Source organism: Trametes versicolor, assembly GCF_000271585.1.
Source record: "Trametes versicolor FP-101664 SS1 unplaced genomic scaffold TRAVEscaffold_10, whole genome shotgun sequence".
NCBI lineage: Eukaryota > Fungi > Basidiomycota > Agaricomycetes > Polyporales > Polyporaceae > Trametes > Trametes versicolor.
This window is the reverse complement of record NW_007360330.1, coordinates 806,996-825,151: the sequence shown is the minus strand read 5'-3', so window position 1 is coordinate 825,151 and position 18,156 is coordinate 806,996. Positions and strand designations below refer to the sequence as shown.

Below are 18,156 nucleotides of genomic sequence, written 5' to 3'. Positions count from 1 at the left end.
ATCGTCCGCCCTACGGGCACGCCAGGTCCTGGATAGTCTTCCCGCGGTCCAACGCCCAATCTCTCTCCTGCCGCCGCAGCGCCGTAAGTTGCCCATAAATCTCCTCGGTCCGTCTCCAGGTCTCATGCGGGGTGCAATCACCAGCAAAAACGCTGAGCTGCGGCAGCACCAGGGACAGGAAGGAGGCGAGCGCCCACGGATCCCCGGGAACGCACCCCGCCATCCAGAGCGTATTTACCTTGCACATGCCTGCGTTCTTCAGAGGGACGCGCGGGCACCCCCCGAAGCCCGGTACCGCGCGCATGTTGAGTGCCACCTCCAGCTCCTCCAAACGTGGGCAGCGCAGCACCAGTGAGACGAGGCCTGCGAGCGTCGCGCGTGGGCGGTCGCGCGCTAAGAGAGGGTACGTTTTGGGCGGCGTCGGCCACGCGAACCGGATGATGCGGGCGTGTGGCCATGCGCGCGACATCGAGTCGAGAATTGCGTCGGTCACGATGACCTTCGGGCCGCCCTGGACGACGAGCGACTCGAGGGCGTGCAGCTCGAGCAGCGGCGCGAGGCTCGGGGAACGGTATATGTTGTCGCCGTGTCTGTTGCTTTCTACAGTCATCTTGATGTTCTTGACGGTGTCGCGGCAGGGGAGACTACCGAGGGCAGCGCAGAGATCCGTGAATAGCGCTTCGGCTGTGCCATCGTCGGGCCAGCGCAAGTCCAGCGACACCGTGCGGAGCGACGTCGGAGTGATTGCACCTAAAAGGTCGATGCAGTCTTGATAATTTCCTTCCTTACCTGTCAAGCGGAGTTCCTCCAAGGCGGTAAAAAAACCAGGACGCCGTCCGCGGGGATTAAACAACCAGTGCTCCGGCGCCATGGGCGGTTGGATGTCCAGCTTGCGAAGATGGGGTAGCCACCCTAGACAGAGCAGCGCCTCGAGCGCGACGGACATGTGCGGCGCGGTGAAGCTGGTCAGGCAAGACAGGCGAGAAATCCCCATGCCGCGCAGCGTCGTCGAGTGGGAGCGCTGGGATCGGGGGTACGGTTCGATGCTGAAGGAAGGCATATTGATCCAAAATGACAGTTGCTCTAGGCGAGGGGCCACCAGGGACAGACGACTAGTGAGATCTTGCAGATGCCAGTCGGGATCGACGTGCAGGGCAAGTCCGAGCGATACTGCCTGCAGAGTGGGCTGGAAGTGAGCGCTGGCTGGCAGGGCGACAAGGGCGCCGTTGCCCATTGTGAACGATTCCTCGCAGTACAAAAGCGTCTGGATATTCGGGAGCAAGGGGGTCGGGCAATGGGCCTGTAGTTTGTCGATCAGGCCGTGGGCGAGCAGCGGCGCTTCGGTGAGGTTTTGTCTTTGCTGTTTCTGTTTCAAGGGTCTAGCTTCGCTGAGATTGAACGAGCCACGTATAGCGCTTGCATCGACGCGACGAACACGCGGGGCATACTTGGTCCAGCGGACGAAGTCGGCCGGTGTCGGCTCTCGAAGCAGGTCCTGGATGCATGAGCGGCGTAAGTCAGCTTTGATGTCAAGTACCTGGTGATTATCCCCGAGCACTTGCCAGTTCTTGCCGAGTCGTACCGCGTGCAACCTCAAACAGGTCTCTTGCTACCGTGTTGATGTTGCGAAGTACACGGAGGTCCTCAGGGAGCAGAAGCCTGAGCATCGGAGATAGGGAAGGCAGGGTATCCCATATAACGTCGAGGGCGAGCTCGGAGATGTGGCGACAAGTGAGTGAGAGAGGGAGTAGTGCCCTCGGTGATGCGTTATCGTTCCCGTCGTATGCCAACTCCCAACATATCTGGAGTATCAGTTTCTTGGGGAGGGAGCATAAAACAGAGTCGGTGGCCCTGGGCCGTGTCGGAGTCATTGCGCTCCACACAGGTTCAAGATATGTGGCTAAGTCGGAGTTAGCGATTTGAAGGGAAAAGCTCGAGGATGCTTTGATTTCGACACTCACGTCGTTGACTTTACATATGAAAAGGGCGGATGTGTATGCTTGAGTGACCTTTAGCCGCGACAACGGTAGGGGAGGCGGTAGGGGCTGTGATAGATAGTGGTTAGATGGAAAGAGTCAAGGGGTGCAGACGTCTAAGATGTACTTTACCACTGTATATATGTGACCAAGAGGCTCGAGATGTTTAGCCGGTCTCACCACGAGGGAGGATGGGTAGGATAATGGGAACGTCCGCTAGCACTGTGATTGGATGCGATGAATGGCTAAGTCTCAATACCACTGAGATGACCTGCCTTTTGTCTCGACTTTATCCGCGCATTGATGTGGCTCAACAGGATCTAGACGGACCCGTGTATCGCTTCACGGACCTGCTTTCCGACTGGTATAGCACTCTATCTGCCCATGTATGGCCGTGTTGCACACTCTGTGTCAAAGTTGAATCCTGCGTTCAGTACTGCCACCTACACTGTTGCAATAGAGCAGGCGGGCCACGCGCGAAGAAGGCAGAGCCGTTTGAATGATCTCTTTCCAGCCACATTTCCACGCTACCGCTCGTCGTCGGTTGCCTATCCTGGTATTCCCTATCGCGACTCTCCACATGGCGGAACACGACCCTGGTATGATTATGCACTTAGTCAGAGGACCTTCGACATAGCGGTAAACGACGGGCACTTACTACCGTTCCATGCAAATGATCAACTGTGTTCCCAGCGTGAAGCGAGATCTGTTGTCGAGGAGGGTCCCGCAACTCCAGCGATGCAGCTCCTGCAGCATCCAGCGGGGTTGCAGGACCTCTTTTGTCGCGCCGAGCCGCCGATGAACGTTTGAACACTGTTCGGGTCCTGACGCAGGCGTGCTGGGCGCGGGAAGAGCAGAACGTAATTGTGGTGACCAGCGCGGAGAGACTGGACGTTATCTCATCACGAAGACACCTCCGCTCCATGTCCTACATGACCATTTGGCATCAACACATCTCACCCAATATCGACCAAAAACACATCTACCACCCCTCCATCGCTAAACTGTAACGCTACGTATAGCTATTCAGATGCCAGCCATGCGCTTCAGTGTAGTGAACTCCTGCTTTCCCGTCGCTTGACAAAGAGCGTGGAATTTCGACTGGGGGTCCGCGAGCAGAGTAGCCGGCTTGTCGAACTCCGCAATCCGACCCTGGTCCAGGAGCATGACCTGTATCGGGATCCCGACGGCTGAGATGAAAACACTTTTCCAGACGCAATCGGGAGAAAACCACTCACCCTGTCGTAATCTATGACCGTGCGCAGACGATGCGCGATCGTCAGGATCGTGCTGTCCGCGAACTCGCTGAATGAACGCGGAGCCCGGGGTCAGAGATTCCGCGCGAGATATACTGAAAGCGAGCGGACGCACTGTCGAATCGTCTTCCCGATAAGCTCATCGGTCGCATAGTCGACACTGTGAGCGTGGTCAGCATGCCGCACAACGCCATCCCGGACGTCATGAGAACAAATACCTCGCAGTCGCCTGACGCACGGGGGTAATTAGCTCAACTGCTTGCGAGAGCCACACAGGATCGGGCACGTACCTCGTCCATCAGAAGCACCCTCGAGCGTTTCAAGATCGCGCGCGCCATACAGAGCAGCTGCTTCTCGCTTCCAGGCAACGACAGGTGAGCGGGTGACGATCGCGCGGAACGCCCATCGCAGCAGGGAGATCTCACCCTGTGGAGAAGTTTTCACCCGCCTCCGAGACGGGGGAGTCCAGGTTCCGGAAGACGTTTGCGTTCACACTCTCACTCTCCTCCGACGCCTCGAGTCCCGCGGGGATGAGGTGCACCCGACGGAGGGCCTCGTACTGGCCGTGCCTGTCAGCAAAGACAGCCTGAGGTACCCTAGATAATCGGAGACGTACAATCTCGGCATCTTGATATTCCCCAAACACGTCCAGTGTCGACCGGAGCGTCCCGCTCAGAATAGTAGGGTCCTCTGTGGCCGCCGGTCAGAACTGCAGACCCAGAGCTGCGGGTCCGGACTTACGAGGGATGATGGTGAGCTTGCTCCGCAAATCGGTCAGGCCGATCTTCGAAATGTCCAGGCCGTCGATGAGGATGCGGCCCTCCGTGGGTTCCACGAAGCGGAAGAACGAGAGCGCGAGGGTACTCTTGCCAGACCCTGTGCGACCGAGAACGCCCACCTTCTCACCCGGGCGAATCTCAAAGTTGAGATTGTGCAGCACGTTTGGCAGATCGGGCTGTGTTACGCGCACAGGTCAGGGTCGCAGTTCCAGGAGGCAGTTCGAGGAAGACGCACAGCATAGCGAATCACCAGGTTCTCGCAAGTGATCGCACCACTCGTAGGCCAGGACGCAGACGGCCGAGGCTCGATGAACTCTGGGGGCTCCCGAGGGAGTTCTGAGAATTCCTTGACACGTTCCACGGCAACCTAAACGGACGCGCGTGAGGGCGCCGACGACGACGTCGAAGGGGGCGTTGGGGTGTTCTCACCATGGACTGTTCCAGACCGACGAAGCGGCGGACCTAAAGACGCAACTTGTTACTGTGCGTCCATACGCCTAGTAAACAAGAAACGTACCAGCAAGAGAAGCTAGACACGCAGTTAAATCAGTCCAGGCCGCACGCCAGTCATAAATACCACTCACATCAACCAGGAGCGAACTTGCGAAGGTCAGCGCGAACCCGGCCATGGAAGCGTCGATGCCAGGAGAGAGCACGGCGACAAAGGCAGTGATGCCAACGACCGCACTTGACAGTAGATTAAATCTGACGGAGAGCCAGCGGTTCACTGAGTGATGGCGGTCAGTTCCGGTGTTCATATAACACTTTTTGGAATGACACTCACCTCCCCACATCCAATAGTACGGGTTCGAGTTCTGAAGGAAAAGGTGTTCCAGCCATCGAATCAGTGAGTCTAGGGCGGAAGATGGAGATTGCCTACAGTATCTGCGCAGCGGAGCATGTCGCGAAGGAATTTCGACGAGGCACCGAAGGCGCGAAGGACGGTGACACCCGCGATCGTCTCGCCATAGATCGAATATAGCGGGGACCGAGTGACGGAGTCTACGACCGGAACCGGGATCGTGGGCAAGTTCTCTGAGCTGTAGGAGATTACGTACCTAATCTGCGCATGTCGCGGGACGTCTGCCCGTAAACCTTCGCCAAATGGACGCGTGAGCGATCGGGACCGTGCGTAATGCATGACGCAACGTACCTTGCCAACTGTGGGATGACCGAGGCGTGAGGCATTACTCTTCGTTATGGAGCGAAACACTCACTGCTGTAATAGAGGAAAGCGAAGATGACCGCCGCGAGGATGAACAGAGGACCGCCCACGACAGACACAGTAACGAATGTAGTCAGGACTGAGGCTGCGTAGAACACACTACGCCCGAAATTGTCGGGGAGGCTGCTGTCGATCCCTAAGAAAGTGAGCGTATTTAGTACCGTATCAAGGCATAGCGGCAAGTCCATACCCTCAAAGTCTTTTCCGAAGCGGTTCAGCAGACGTCCTCTAGATGCAGTGTCGTGGAACCGGATGTTTGCGAATAGCACACCCTCGAGTAACCCTTTGCAGGGTCTCAGCGTTGTAAACATATCACCAGGCAGGGTGCTTACGTTGGTAGAGCGCGACGGAAGCTTGAATACCACCGTGGTCTGTATGCAATCAGGTCAGCAACCCGCGATTGAACGTGTAAGGATAGGAAAGCCTACACAGAACGAAATACCGAAGAGTCGATAGCACCACACCTAAATAAACACATATTAACCAGGCCTTCCTCAGTCGCCAAACCCTGAAGGAGACTTGCCAATTCCCGTGATCTAGCATACGCATTAGTGTATATCCTATATTTGATAGAGTAGTATCTTACAGCCGCGTATATTCCAATATAGAATGATGCGGGGCGAGGGGTCCCAGTCTCCTGGTACGAACCGGACCAAATGCTGTGATGACCTGGTTGAGCAGCCTCTCAGGACCTTATAGTGTAGCCGCACTTACCGTAACCAGCCGTTTTCAAACACAGGGCTGAGTGCAGCCAAAGCCAAAGCTCCAATGAAGGTGGCCCAGTATGCGACACCACCGTAGGCCTTTAGGTACGTCGTCCAGATATCCTTACCAATGCGCCCGACAGCGCGTTTTTCCTCCTCCACAAGCTTCCGCGGTGCCTTTTTCTTCTCGGGCTGCGGCTCCAACTCCGCAGGAGTGGCGACCGCCACAGTTGAGCTTGTCTCCGACGATGCAGGCGCACTGCTGCTCTCGCCGGCCGAGGTGATCTCTTTCGCCTTCTCCACATCGGTCTCATTGTCGTCGGCAGGGTCGGCGGCGCCGGACTGCACGAGCGTGCTGAGCACGCCGGAGCTGCGGAAGCTATCGAAGTCGCCCGAATACTGCACGCGGCCATTATCTAGGGCGACGATGTACTGGGCACCCGCAGCGCAGAGCTGTACGTGGTGGGAGACCAAAATGAGGGTACGGCCACGCATGAGGTCGCCCTTCAGGCACTCGTGGTAAAGGTGGTGTGCAGTGTGAGCATCGACTAACACTTTTAGTCAGTATCATAGCGCTTAGAGGCACCTCGTTGTTGCTTACCAGCGGACAACACGTCGTCCAAGAAGATCACGGAAGCACGCGAGTATACGGCACGAGCGAGGGAAACTGCAGAACCAAAGTCAATAATGCGCCCAGGTAGCAGCGGGAGGGCGGAGGCATACCTCGAGCTTTCTGGCCACCCGACAGGTTGACCTGCAAAGAAGCACGTTAGATATCGTCCATGAACACTCTTATACCTACTCACTCCACGTTCTCCGATCTCGGACTCATCGCCATCCTCGAGGATTTCCAGATCGCTCAGCAGCGCACACGCTTCGAGCACTTTCAGATACCGCTCCTCCACATACGGGAGGTCAAATAGGATGTTTTCTAAGCCCTGCAGTCAGCCTCATCAACCTTACACAGGAGTTCGCAAACCCGCTCACCTTTAATCGACGCGTTGCGCAGCCATGCCGACTGCGGGACGTACGCGCATACGCCCGAGACGATCCACTCCTCTTGCGGCACAGCGACCCCAGCAAACTTCGCGATCGTGTCCGGGGGCGAACGCGGGCAGATCATCTGGCCCGACAGCAGGTCCGCCTCCCCAAGGAGCGCGAGCAAGAGCAGCGACTTGCCGCTACCGAGCTTGCCACAGATGAGCGAGAGCTCGCCAAGCGGGAAGTCGAGCGTAAGGTCGACGAGGATGAACTTGTGCCGAGGCGTGGAGGCGGCGGAGGGCGCGGAGGACGCGCCGCGTGTGCGGTCCTGCGGCCAGGTGATCGTGGCAGATTGGAGCGCGATGCGGGGATCCTGCGTCGCGAGCGGGGGAACGGGCGCGACTTCGGCGCCGTGCAGGTACTTCTCGATGCGGCGGAGGGAGATGGCGCACTGGAGCATCTTGATCAGCGTTTCGGGGAGAGCGTTAAGCGCGAACTTCAACTCGTTGAACACTTAGATAACGTGAGCGGGTGAGCGGAATAAACAGAAATGTGGAAGCACAAGATACCCACCACTGATCGAAGTGAAGGCGATGGAGGGGGTCAAGAGCTCCCCTCGGACGACCGTGAAGTGCCAGAACGACACCAGCGTGACTAAGATAGGCGATGCGTTCCTGCGGGGTTCGATGTGAGCTATGCATTGCATCACACCAGAAATTTTAACGTACCAGATCGTGTTCAAAAGTACCTCGATAATGTAGTTGAGCTTCTGGTACTTGAGTTCGCGCTCGCGCACTTTAAGAACACGTGCTTCGAAGCTGCGCTCCCAAGCCATGAACTACCCTGGCTGTCAGATCTAACCCACTCGTACAAATACATTGCGTCAACGCACCTTCAACATCCGGATACCGCCCAGAATCTCGTTCATGAGCGCGACACGCTCATCGCGCGCCTTCATCAAGTTATCCTGCGCGCCAACGACGACCTTGCCCGCGAAGTGGTTCATCGGCAGGAACAAGCACGTCACCGCCAGCCCGAGGAAGCACGACACCCCGAGCAGACTGTACAGTAACCACGAGCCGATGACGATCTCGATGGGCGCGTCGACGATGGTGAACAGGTGTATCGCGAACTCGGAGATGCGGTCGACGTCTGTCGTCATGAGCGTCATGATCTGCGCCTTGCTTGAGAAGCTGTCCTCGTCTGCCTTCTTGTCGCCCTCGGGTGCGGCGTCAGTGCCGGGTGCGGATCCGGTCGAGGACGCGACGTCCTTGCGCACGAGCGTCTTTGCGAACAGGATCGTGTTGAGCTGCATCCGGAGGCGCACTTGGAGCGTCGTAGTGGATAGAGACATGAGCTGGCCCGTCACTGTCCGCACCCGTTAGCATTCACGAGCCAGACCTCGAAAGAAGTCCGCTCTGCACAGCGCGACCGGGTCAAAAAGACGTACCAAGCTGGGATGAGGCATGGCTGGCAAAGAGGGCCACGCAGAACACGAAGCCCCAGCCTCTGAAGTCGCGTGCGGTGTCCACTTCCAGGTACTGCACCACACGCTTCAAAAAGAACGCCGGCGCATAAAAGAGCACGGCGCACGCTACCGCGAGGGTGATCACCATGGTCATTGGCACCGCGTTAACGCGTATAAGGCGGTATCCCAGCTCGATGCCGGAGCCGGGGCGAGGCGTCCACGACCAAACCTGGAGCTTCCACCGGCGCATCGCTGCACGCATGGACGTGTAGATCGCGGTTGCGCGCATGTCTGCAGGCACGATCGGTAGGTCGCCGATCTCAAGGCTTTCGGCTGTGTTTCCGAGCATGACCACCTTTGTCGTGTACGAAAACAGCAGATAGTCCAGGACGGACGCAGCTAGGATACTATCAGTTGTGATCGAGGTGTATTGATGCATGTAATAGTTACCCGTCATGCCGCAGACATTGTCTTCGTAGGTCGAGGTGATTTGCATGAGCGTCTTGTCGGAGTAGATCTTCGACGACGGGAAGTGAAGCGGCGGACCGCGCGGGGTGGTCACAGCAATCGCCGTACAGACGGCGTATAGCGCAGACACAGCGTACCATAGAGCCCAGAGAGTGGCGGACTCGGAAGCGACAGAGACGATAGGGAGTGGGTTTGCCGGCAAGATGGCTGTGATGCCGAGTAGTACGGTCGCGAAAAAGGTCAGCGCAGACAGGTGGATGGTCGAGTGTGCGTGCTTCGAGTATTTCTGGTTAACCGCACTGACGGCGAGAATGAGAGTGTATAGCGCGTAGGCGATCTGCAGAGCGTAGACGGCGATGTTTCGACGCTCGTCCTCCGCGATAGACCAGCCCAAGCCGACAGCTTGTATCGCGAGAACGACACCTAGCAATACGGACATTCCGAATTTCCGCAGACGCATCTAACGAAAAGATATCGTGAGCATCGCTGCAAATGGACAAGGAGAATCGACACTCGATTCGCAGATGTGAAAATAAGGTTAGACCCATGCAAGCCGTGCCTTACAGTACGGTTGTACGTAGTGCTGCATGCAGTGTTTCAAATTTCAACGCGCACGTAACTGCTTTGGTCTCGTCAACAGACGAAAGAACAAGAGCGCCCTATACCGTCTGATGAAGTTCGACAGACGAGTCGAGGTACACGCACACCAACGTGACATCAAGGTCTGTCAGCGTAAAGTCCAACGTAGGCTCGTAAACCGCCCTCACGTCCGGGTGGAATATCGTTTGAGTGGGGGTAGTGGGGTCCCCAATGGGAACACGTATGAGTGTGAACGCGCCGACTACACGCGAGCCTTCAATTTTCCTGTTCGCGTTCACAGGACAAGCCGCGTCGCGTGCATTCGCGTCCTAGGACGCGTCTAGAACCCTTTCGACCTCTCTCTTTATGTCGTTTCCCTCACATATGCATAATCATGTATGTCATGGACCGCGCGCTGCCTCTCAGAAACCGGCGAGCGCGAACGTGAAATGTTCCCTCGACCTATTCGTTTGCTATATGCCACGCCGGACCGAGCGTGCGCTTCTCTGCACAGTTCCCTCGACGATCAACGAAACTACAGGTTAAGTCCCACCAATGTGCGCACACGAGCCCCTTACTCGAGAATCGAAACTAAATGAATGCTCGCCACATACCTTGGACCAAAACTGCTGTTCATCAATGGGAGTGCCGTCCACGAAGTCTTCGGCGGAGGCGACGTCGAACGGGTCGCGTTCCAGCGCCTCGTCGCCCTCCACGAACGTCGGGAGCGCGTTTTTCTTCTCCTCGGGACCTGCAAGGAGGAAGAGACCGAGGCTAGTCGCAAGCCCGGCGGTGAGCGCGATGGCGACGTGCAGTTGGTACTCGGGCATAGCGCGCGAAGCAGAAGCAGATCAGGGAATGAAAACAAGAAGTACAGCTAGACCACCATCAAAATCACCAAGAAGATATCTCGCCGAGGGTGCTCGGAGCCGGCAGGGAGTCACTAGTCAGTGATGGTGAAAGCGGAAGTCCGAGTCTGTCGAGTTCCCCGGTACCGCGATCAGGGCTCGAAACATGGCGCCCAACGCGTGATCAAGACTAGGAATGAAAGTGCCGCAACAGTAGAATCAAGCTGAGGAGGTCGACTAGCCGGCTGAGACTTCCACGTCGTATGCGCAAGTCCAGATCCGACACAAGAGTAAGTGAGTGGGTGAGTGAGTGGGTGAGCGGCCTGAAGAAGTCGCTAGAAGTCGGCAACTCGAACATCCTGGCGGAGAATGAACGAACTTTGTAGATTAGATAACCACGTGGGTGCTCTATTAACCGGTAAACATCCGAGGTCCCCGCTTGCTGTTTCTCACTGGTCCTTGAGTTTTCCAGCTCCAACCGCGCCTCATCAGCTATACTCACATTCATCCGACATTTCTAAGATCAAAACCCTTTATGTTTCAGAACTTCGCGGAGAAGAGCAGGGAGTTCGCACCCGAGAAGCAATGTACCAACTCTTACCAACTCCATGCGTCCTACAGGTGCCGTACTACTACGTCTATCCGAAACCCATCCTTCCAGAATGCGTATCCTGACATGATGCGCATCATCCTGAGCAATGGTATGCTGAGAGAATCGTCTCGCCACGCATGGGCACACATGGGTGGCCCTTTGCGAACGCATCTGCGTTCCCTGATGCTGACTCTGTGGACCGGATCCCCTCCGGTGCGGGGCATGTCAAAGGTCACTACCTACGCACCAGCCTGCGATACGAGGAGCGGCTCATCGGCACCATTCTTTGGGATAAGAAGACGTCGGTGATCGTGGACAACGAGGACTCTGAGATCGTCCAGATATTCGGTAGTGTGTGCGACGACTAGCTCTCCGCGGACAAGGCGGTAGGAAACCCCGGATTGGGAGACAGACACATTGACAAAGGAGAGCATACACATCCAGAGCGATAGTCGTTCTATGCGAGGCGTTACTAGGGACAGGCTATCGATGATCTCTTGTAGGTACCAGTGGGGATCGAAACGCTGGGCGAGTCCGAGTGACACTGTTTTCAGACTTGGCTGGAAAAGGGTGCTAGCTGGAAGAACGGCAATGTCGCCATCGCCCGTTGAAAAGAAGACCCCGCGGTATGAAAGCGTCCGCATATTTGAGAGCCGAGGCGCTGAGAAATGGGTCTGAAGCTCGTCCATAAAGTTGTAGGTTAACACCGACGGCTCGCTGAGACCAGTGCCCGTGCATCGACACTGTACTTGGCCCAACGGATGAAGTCGACCGGCGTCGGCTCTCGGAGCAGGCCCTAGAGGCACAAGCGTAGCATAAGTGACATTTAGTCTCGCATTGTGCACATTGGCGTGGCTAAGCAGATATGGCTTTACGGGCTTGATTTCTGACTAATACAGCACCTAACTTCGCTTCTTGTCATACATGTCCCCAACGTATCGCACATCCTCCGTCAACATTGTATCGTACATCTGATGCTTCAGCCTACATTGATTCAACAGAGCCTTTCCTCGTGCAAGAAAGCCAAAGCCAGAAACATATTTGTGATTTCTTTTCCACTGCATTTGCACCTCACCGCTCGTCATGGTTGACCGGTCCTCAAGTTCACCATCTTGACTTTCCTCTTGACGATACGCGACCCTGATCTGATTTTGCAATTAGTCTAGTATCTCTGGCAAAGAGGAGAACGGCGGACACTGACCGCTCCCAGCCCACGTTCAAGACGGCGGGACGATGATCGACTTCGTGCCCGGCGTGAAGCAGAACCCGTTGTCGAGGCGGGTGCCGCAGCTCGAGAGCTGGTTGCAGCTCCCGCCGCACCCGCCACGGTCACAGAACCCGACGTTGTTCGTCGCAGCGAGGCAGTTCGTGTCCGGCGCGTTGAGGCACGCCGCGCCGCCGTTGTACACCGTGCAGGCTCCGCCGCAGACGTTTTGGGTACGGGAGGAGCAGTACGTGACCATGGTGTTCTGCGCGGCGCGCGGCGTGAGGGGGTTGGGCGGCTCGCCGATAAAGGTGAGCTCAGCGTCGGTGGTCGCGAGCCAGTGCATCATGGCGTCGTGGCTGAGGAGCCAAGAGGAGGGCTAGAACGATGCCGTCAGCACATGTATGTATGCTGGACCGGAGCGTGCTACATGTCCGCTCACCTCGCGCTCGTTGGCAGGAGTGACTCCAACGGCGCCCTGTAGAGATGCGGGTTAGCTCGTTGTCTGGACGTTCGCATAAAGTAGAACGAACGCTCACGGGTACGTCGGAAGCGGTGAGGACCATGGCCGAGGTCATAGCGGCGGCAGTAAGAAGACCGGTGAGGGCGGCGAGGGCGGTGGTGAGCTGCATCGTAGTGGTCAAACAGGCGAGGGGGTGAGACTGAGGGGATCCAGTGCTCGGCTGTTATGTGAGCCCGTCGCATCTAGTTTTATAGGTTTCTGCCACCATGAGCGTAGGATATTTGCGAGTGAGTCTAAGGTTGCGGACTCACGGTATGCCCTGTCCGTTGAGCCGCATGACTGTGTCGGTAAAAAGCTGGTCGCACGTGTGTGGTCTACAGGGTTTTCATCACGACAGATGTTGAACGAATTATGCTTCCGTGCCAGCTTCTTGGAACTTCTCCGTACTCGAGGCCGGATGTTCCTGGATGAATGTAGGCATGAATGGATGAGGCCAAGCACAAGCCTACGGTTCTAGTAACCGGAAGACGTACCAGTTCCATTTCCAAGACCGGATGGAATTGGATGATCTATCCACCGATGTCGCTGATCAGCTGCCTGAGTATCCGCTTGACGATCTAATTGCCGGAAGACAACCCGTGAGCACATGTTAGTGGCTCTGAAAACAAACAAGTGCACGTACTCAAAGATTGTATAGGACGGAACTGACAGGCACTTGTATGCCAATATGTGATGTTACGCACCGTGGATTTAATTCATACCAAATCTCGGCTTCAATATTTCACGATCAACCAGAGAGATACATATGAGACTCGCGGGACGGTAAGCTTTTGTGAGGACCTGCAACACGGAGGCTCTCGGAAACAGTATACAGCCTCACACACGATTGGTTCCCTGTCAAACAAGTTCTGAACTGCATCCAGCGGGACCTGGCGAAGCCAGATGTGGCGATGGACGGTAGGTCTAGGCGTCTTCTCAATACCCTCCTGAATCATAATATCAATCAGTCTACCATGGCTATGGAAGGTTCATAGATGAACTGCTTGCAATATTATACCCACCAAACGACCTGCTGTCACAGAGTATCACTGGTACCGGCGAGATCAGAGTACCCGGGGCCCGCAGTACGATATACACATATGTTAGCGTTTCTTGTGGTAGCAAAATATGTCTGTCTCGAATCGATGCATGGGCGAGAGATATGAGATCGTTTTGAGCAAGGCGTGCCATTAGCCGTGGCACACAGCTGCAGGCGGCCGCAGCGCTTGCGTAGAGGAAGGGCCCGCTGGAAAGAATGGAAACACTGTACCAATGTGTCTCAGTACTGAAGCCACCATTATCGTCTCGTACTATGAGCTTACCTCTCTTCTGTGTTGAGTGTTTTGTCCGAGTACCATATAGGAGTGGACGTCGACCGTGTGAAAATGAAATCAAAGGAGGAGCGAAGCGCCACGGGCGCCTCACATACCACACGCCTGTCTCTCTCACTCACCGACGACTGAATCTCTCGATGGCTTTGCTGTTTTGATTCTTGTGCATCACTTCTTGCATTCACAGCGCTGAGATATTTTCAAAGTTGTCTGGTCGCTTAGGGACCAGGTAAGATACGACTTCATTATCAATATTCAATCTCTTGTGCGTCGAACTCCGAGTCGGTCGGCCCGCTAACATTCAATATCGCGTCTCGAACATTTGAGCGAGAGATGCGTCCTCAAGCCGTCATTTCTCATACCTTGTTATACGGCTTGAAGATGACGTGCTGACTTGCAAACACCTGCATCTCGGGCTATCAGTGCTCAGCAACGGCCCGGACACATCGTGTTCGACCTAGACCAGGTATTGCATTGACTCTACTTCGAAAAAGCCTTTTCACATGCTGACAGATTATGTGAACAGTATTCTACAGCTGTAAGGAGCCGGCGCGCCGAGGAGGACGCTCTTTCCCGGGTCAGCTCACCTGCTCCGCCCGCAATGTAAATGAGACCGGATGCGACGAGAGCGAAGCCAGGCACGATCTTCAGCGGCTTCAGGATCGCGGCCGTTGGGTCAGTCGACATCCCCAGCCAGTTTACGCCCAGCTTCAAGTCAGCGACACAGCCGCTGGAATTCGCGCTCCTCGACACCCAGTCGGAGTGCTGCGCAGATGGACGCACGTACGTCACACTCGCATGCTCTGTGCCCTCTCCGCGCTGAAGATAAGGATGACACGCCCATCCTTGACGCCAGCGGCCGATAAATATACAACGCCAGGGTCGTACGCATAATCAAGCCACTGCAGGGCAACTTCCGAAGGCCTCGCGTGCCCCCGGCCAGCGATACTCTGGGACAGCCACGCTTCGCTGTGCTTCTGGCACTACGCGCCACCAACTACACACTTCATCAAACCATCTATAGTTCTAAAGTCGTTCTTCAAGCGCCCTTTGGCGCTATGTCATTCTACGTCTCAACCTCCTCGGGCCAAAATTCACGTGTAATGTACCCATTGCCATTGTGCCACATACGCCTATGACCCGATTTGGTGACACACGCACTCGGGAATACATGGATGACTAAGTACTGGGATGTTGTACGTCGCCGTCGGCCGAGAAGCGTCACTAATTCAACACGTTCAAGTTATTGACGACTATTGCTAGATAATCCTCGGGCATGCTATGTGCTAGGAGAAGACCGGGAACCAGAGCTTGGTCGAATACTGCGGCCATCACTCTACGCTATCCAAGTTCCCGGCGGTACACTTTTCCAAGCCCACAATTTCAGTATCGGTCAATCAGCCCTTCCCAAGCCCTTCCCAACCCCCGGAGCTCGCGCGAGCGTCGAACCTTATACCCGAGAATGAGGTTTTCACCGCCGGCGTACGCCAAGGCTGTTCAGGCTCACTGAAAATTTTACAGGAGCGATATCGAGATGGATCCGGTCGGGTGCGTGTGGCGGGAGACTGATTGCTACCGAACCTGACGCGCACGAGGCAGATGTCACTCCCCGCATGTATGCGACGCGTGGATTTTAGCTACTGCACACCGCACTCTTCCCCCAATAAGTGCGCATGGATGGCCCAGAGCTCCATCACTGGGGGCTGTGAGGCTCGTGTTCGGCGTTACCAGGCCATATCCAGTGACCTTCCATAGAGGAACACCTCCGCGCCGTGAGGCTGTTACACATGTGTCGGTGCGTTCCACTGCCTTTCTCTGTCTTCGTATATTCGGGATTTGATGAGGTCAGACGTTAGAGAGAATGCATCGAGCACACGTCACGGTTATGAGCCGCAGTGACGGTGTATGGAATAAGAGTATCACACACAAATACTTGCCACTGTGTCTGGCTGTGATTGTGCAGAAACATCACAGGCATGTCGGGCATCGAGTGTTCAGGCGGGTTTAGTCACTTGAGCTACTACCCACTCGCATAGCCCGAGTGCTGTAGGTTGGCTAGCACCGGTGACGTTGCGTGCTATGTGGCTCCAAGGTCCTTGACGCTGTCGCGCGGACCTGCCGCCGCGCTGCCGCGGCCAACGACCCAACAGAACCATTTTTTTTCGGGGTGAGCCGCCGGCCCAGGAAAATTTTCACCAACCAATCGGCTTCGTGGGTGCGGCTCCTGCCACTTACGAGTCTCGTGTCCTTCCCCGCGATCTGCCATATACATTGTGCTGCATCATAGTGTTGAAATTTTCCTTTCCAGGTCTCTCCCACGGGGGCGTCCACCACGATGCGCGTCAGCGACAATCGTCGTAACATCAATGCTGTCATCGACGAACACCGCGGGAGTTGACCATGGGTAGTGTCTTGCATAGCTTCAGTCGGGGTCTTGTGCTGCCTAGTCGGCGAAGTGCGATCGCCTCCGAATTTTTCAAGAACCCTTAGACCCCCTGGCCTGAGCACTCTCTAATAGTAATTGGTCGGTATGAACTGCGGTCATCATGTTGTTCCCGGCTGCGCGTTCTGCTTGTCCTCACACTATAAGTAAGATCTCTTCGTAGCTCTGTTCTCCTCACAGGCACTCTTCTTCCTTCAGATCCCTACGATGCCGCTACCGGCGAGAAGTTTGCCTCCCTTCGTTGCGAGCCCCAACATATGCACCATGCTCAATCCGTCCCAGGAACGCATGTACATCCTGTCGGAATCTACACTACTCTGTGCGTGTATACCTGCACATTTCTTCTGCGACTATTACCTGACCGCAATGAGCATCTAGATGCGATTGAGCAAGGCCAACTACCGTCCTTCCATGATCCCGCAACACACTTCACACGTAGCGAGAGGTCGGGTAACGCTCCACAGGAGGAGGTCGTGCAAGAGGCCAGCGATGTACATCCCGAGGTTTCCTCGCTGTTCCCGGCGGTAGTATCCCCCGCATCCACTGTCCAGACGACGGATGCCTCGGTGGCGTCAGAGGGTCAGCGCACGATTTCCCACTTGACTAACACAAGCAGACGCGCCCGTCAGGCTGCTGTAAGCTGTCGTTTCCCTTAGGATCCATGCGTCACGCCGCTGATCACTGTGGTCGCTCAGTGCGAGAGCTGCTACCAGGCTCGGAAGCGATGCGGAGGCCAGCGACCGTGTCCGCGCTGCAAGCGGATGCACCTTCCATGTGTCCCACGCAAGCAGCTCCCCCGCAAGGCTCGCGCACCCCGAGCTGCACAGGATCCCGCGGTACACGCCCCCCAACAATCTCCTGGTGAGCCTTCCGGCACCACACAAATTCAGTACCAGCAGGTCAACGGCGAGTCGATTTTCCAGCTTGCGACTAAATTGTATACTGACAATGAGATGTAGCTGAGCCTGGGTTTCTTCAAGCTGCCAGCTGCTTCCCGGCATGGTACCCCGATTCCGACCGGTTTGAGGGCGTGGACGCACTGCTCTCCCAGATCGCCTCCCCCTCTTCCGACGTATTACATCCCGAATACCCTGCCTACTTCGACTTTGGGCATACGTCCGGGGGCTATGACAAACCGCCCACCTGAGCGTCTGCGATGCAGTACGAAATCTTCACCCTCCATTGAACTCGGCGCTCTGCCGCCGCCGCTTCGTTCCCCCAGGCACATCGGCGCCTCCGGAGTGGCGCAGTGCTAAGGTCCTCATGAACACGCCGCATGCTTCGGCGTCGACCTAGTCCTTAGATCTATGCATGGTACGACCCTACAACGTTACTCGACTCGCCTCGCTCTTCCAAATCTTGTTCACATCGGCTCACTTCGTGCACGGCTACAAGAGTATACCTTCTCATTGGCTCCTGAAGACACCTCGACTCGTCTACGGTCTGCTGTATACGGACACAAGGCGCCTTCTTTCTCAACCTTACCTCGTCTCACCCATATTGTATAGGCTCATAGTTGCTGAAGCGCTGAAGTGCGAATGCTTCCCTCGAATCCAAGTCTCAACGATACCCATATCCATGTCCGATCCTTTGACTACTTACTGTACAACATATTTTTGGTTTGATTACTATCGCAATGGGTTCAACGGCTACAACAGAGGAGTCTATGGATAGTTTGACATCTTTTCCGCATGACGGACTCTCCATGTGCGAGGATATTGCATATAACAAAACATCGATTCAGCAAGTCACTAGATCTTCACTAGATCTTCAATCAGTCTGGTACACCCTCTGCCGAGA

General features: G+C 55.8%; 4 protein-coding genes across 4 annotated transcripts; 1 reads left to right on the top strand and 3 right to left on the bottom strand.

The window, feature by feature from the left end:
• Nucleotides 1-10: 10 nt before the first annotated feature.
• TRAVEDRAFT_22718 (uncharacterized protein) lies at nt 11-1,234 on the bottom strand (the record flags this gene model as incomplete). Its single annotated transcript, XM_008043523.1, has 2 exons — nt 11-750; nt 790-1,234. 2 exons carry the CDS (start codon nt 1,232-1,234, stop codon nt 11-13), a joined length of 1,185 nt encoding a protein of 394 aa, XP_008041714.1.
• Nucleotides 1,235-2,876: 1,642 nt separating this feature from the next.
• On the bottom strand, nt 2,877-10,266 carry TRAVEDRAFT_153156 (ATP-binding cassette transporter; the record flags this gene model as incomplete). Its single annotated transcript, XM_008044031.1, has 33 exons — nt 2,877-3,146; nt 3,215-3,281; nt 3,348-3,392; nt 3,451-3,461; nt 3,523-3,589; nt 3,658-3,791; nt 3,849-3,922; nt 3,974-4,187; nt 4,247-4,378; nt 4,441-4,473; nt 4,529-4,540; nt 4,596-4,738; nt 4,796-4,826; nt 4,892-5,013; nt 5,070-5,106; nt 5,165-5,172; nt 5,229-5,372; nt 5,427-5,519; nt 5,569-5,607; nt 5,665-5,700; nt 5,760-5,772; nt 5,823-5,895; nt 5,951-6,488; nt 6,542-6,607; nt 6,664-6,694; nt 6,747-6,871; nt 6,928-7,434; nt 7,495-7,595; nt 7,650-7,759; nt 7,814-8,289; nt 8,372-8,788; nt 8,840-9,317; nt 10,051-10,266. The coding sequence occupies 33 exons, from the start codon at nt 10,264-10,266 to the stop codon at nt 3,003-3,005; spliced, it is 4,737 nt and encodes a 1,578-aa protein (XP_008042222.1). The 3' UTR covers nt 2,877-3,002.
• Nucleotides 10,267-12,093: 1,827 nt separating this feature from the next.
• Nucleotides 12,094-12,447, bottom strand: TRAVEDRAFT_131341 (uncharacterized protein; the record flags this gene model as incomplete). The annotated part of the gene is made up of 1 exon (XM_008044030.1): nt 12,094-12,447. A coding segment is annotated over one exon (354 nt), but the record flags the coding sequence as incomplete, so codon positions are not given.
• Nucleotides 12,448-16,620: 4,173 nt separating this feature from the next.
• On the top strand, nt 16,621-17,503 carry TRAVEDRAFT_50985 (uncharacterized protein; the record flags this gene model as incomplete). Its single annotated transcript, XM_008043759.1, has 5 exons — nt 16,621-16,675; nt 16,735-16,935; nt 16,973-16,991; nt 17,052-17,245; nt 17,316-17,503. 5 exons carry the CDS (start codon nt 16,621-16,623, stop codon nt 17,501-17,503), a joined length of 657 nt encoding a protein of 218 aa, XP_008041950.1.
• Between the last annotated feature and the right edge of the window lie 653 nt (nt 17,504-18,156).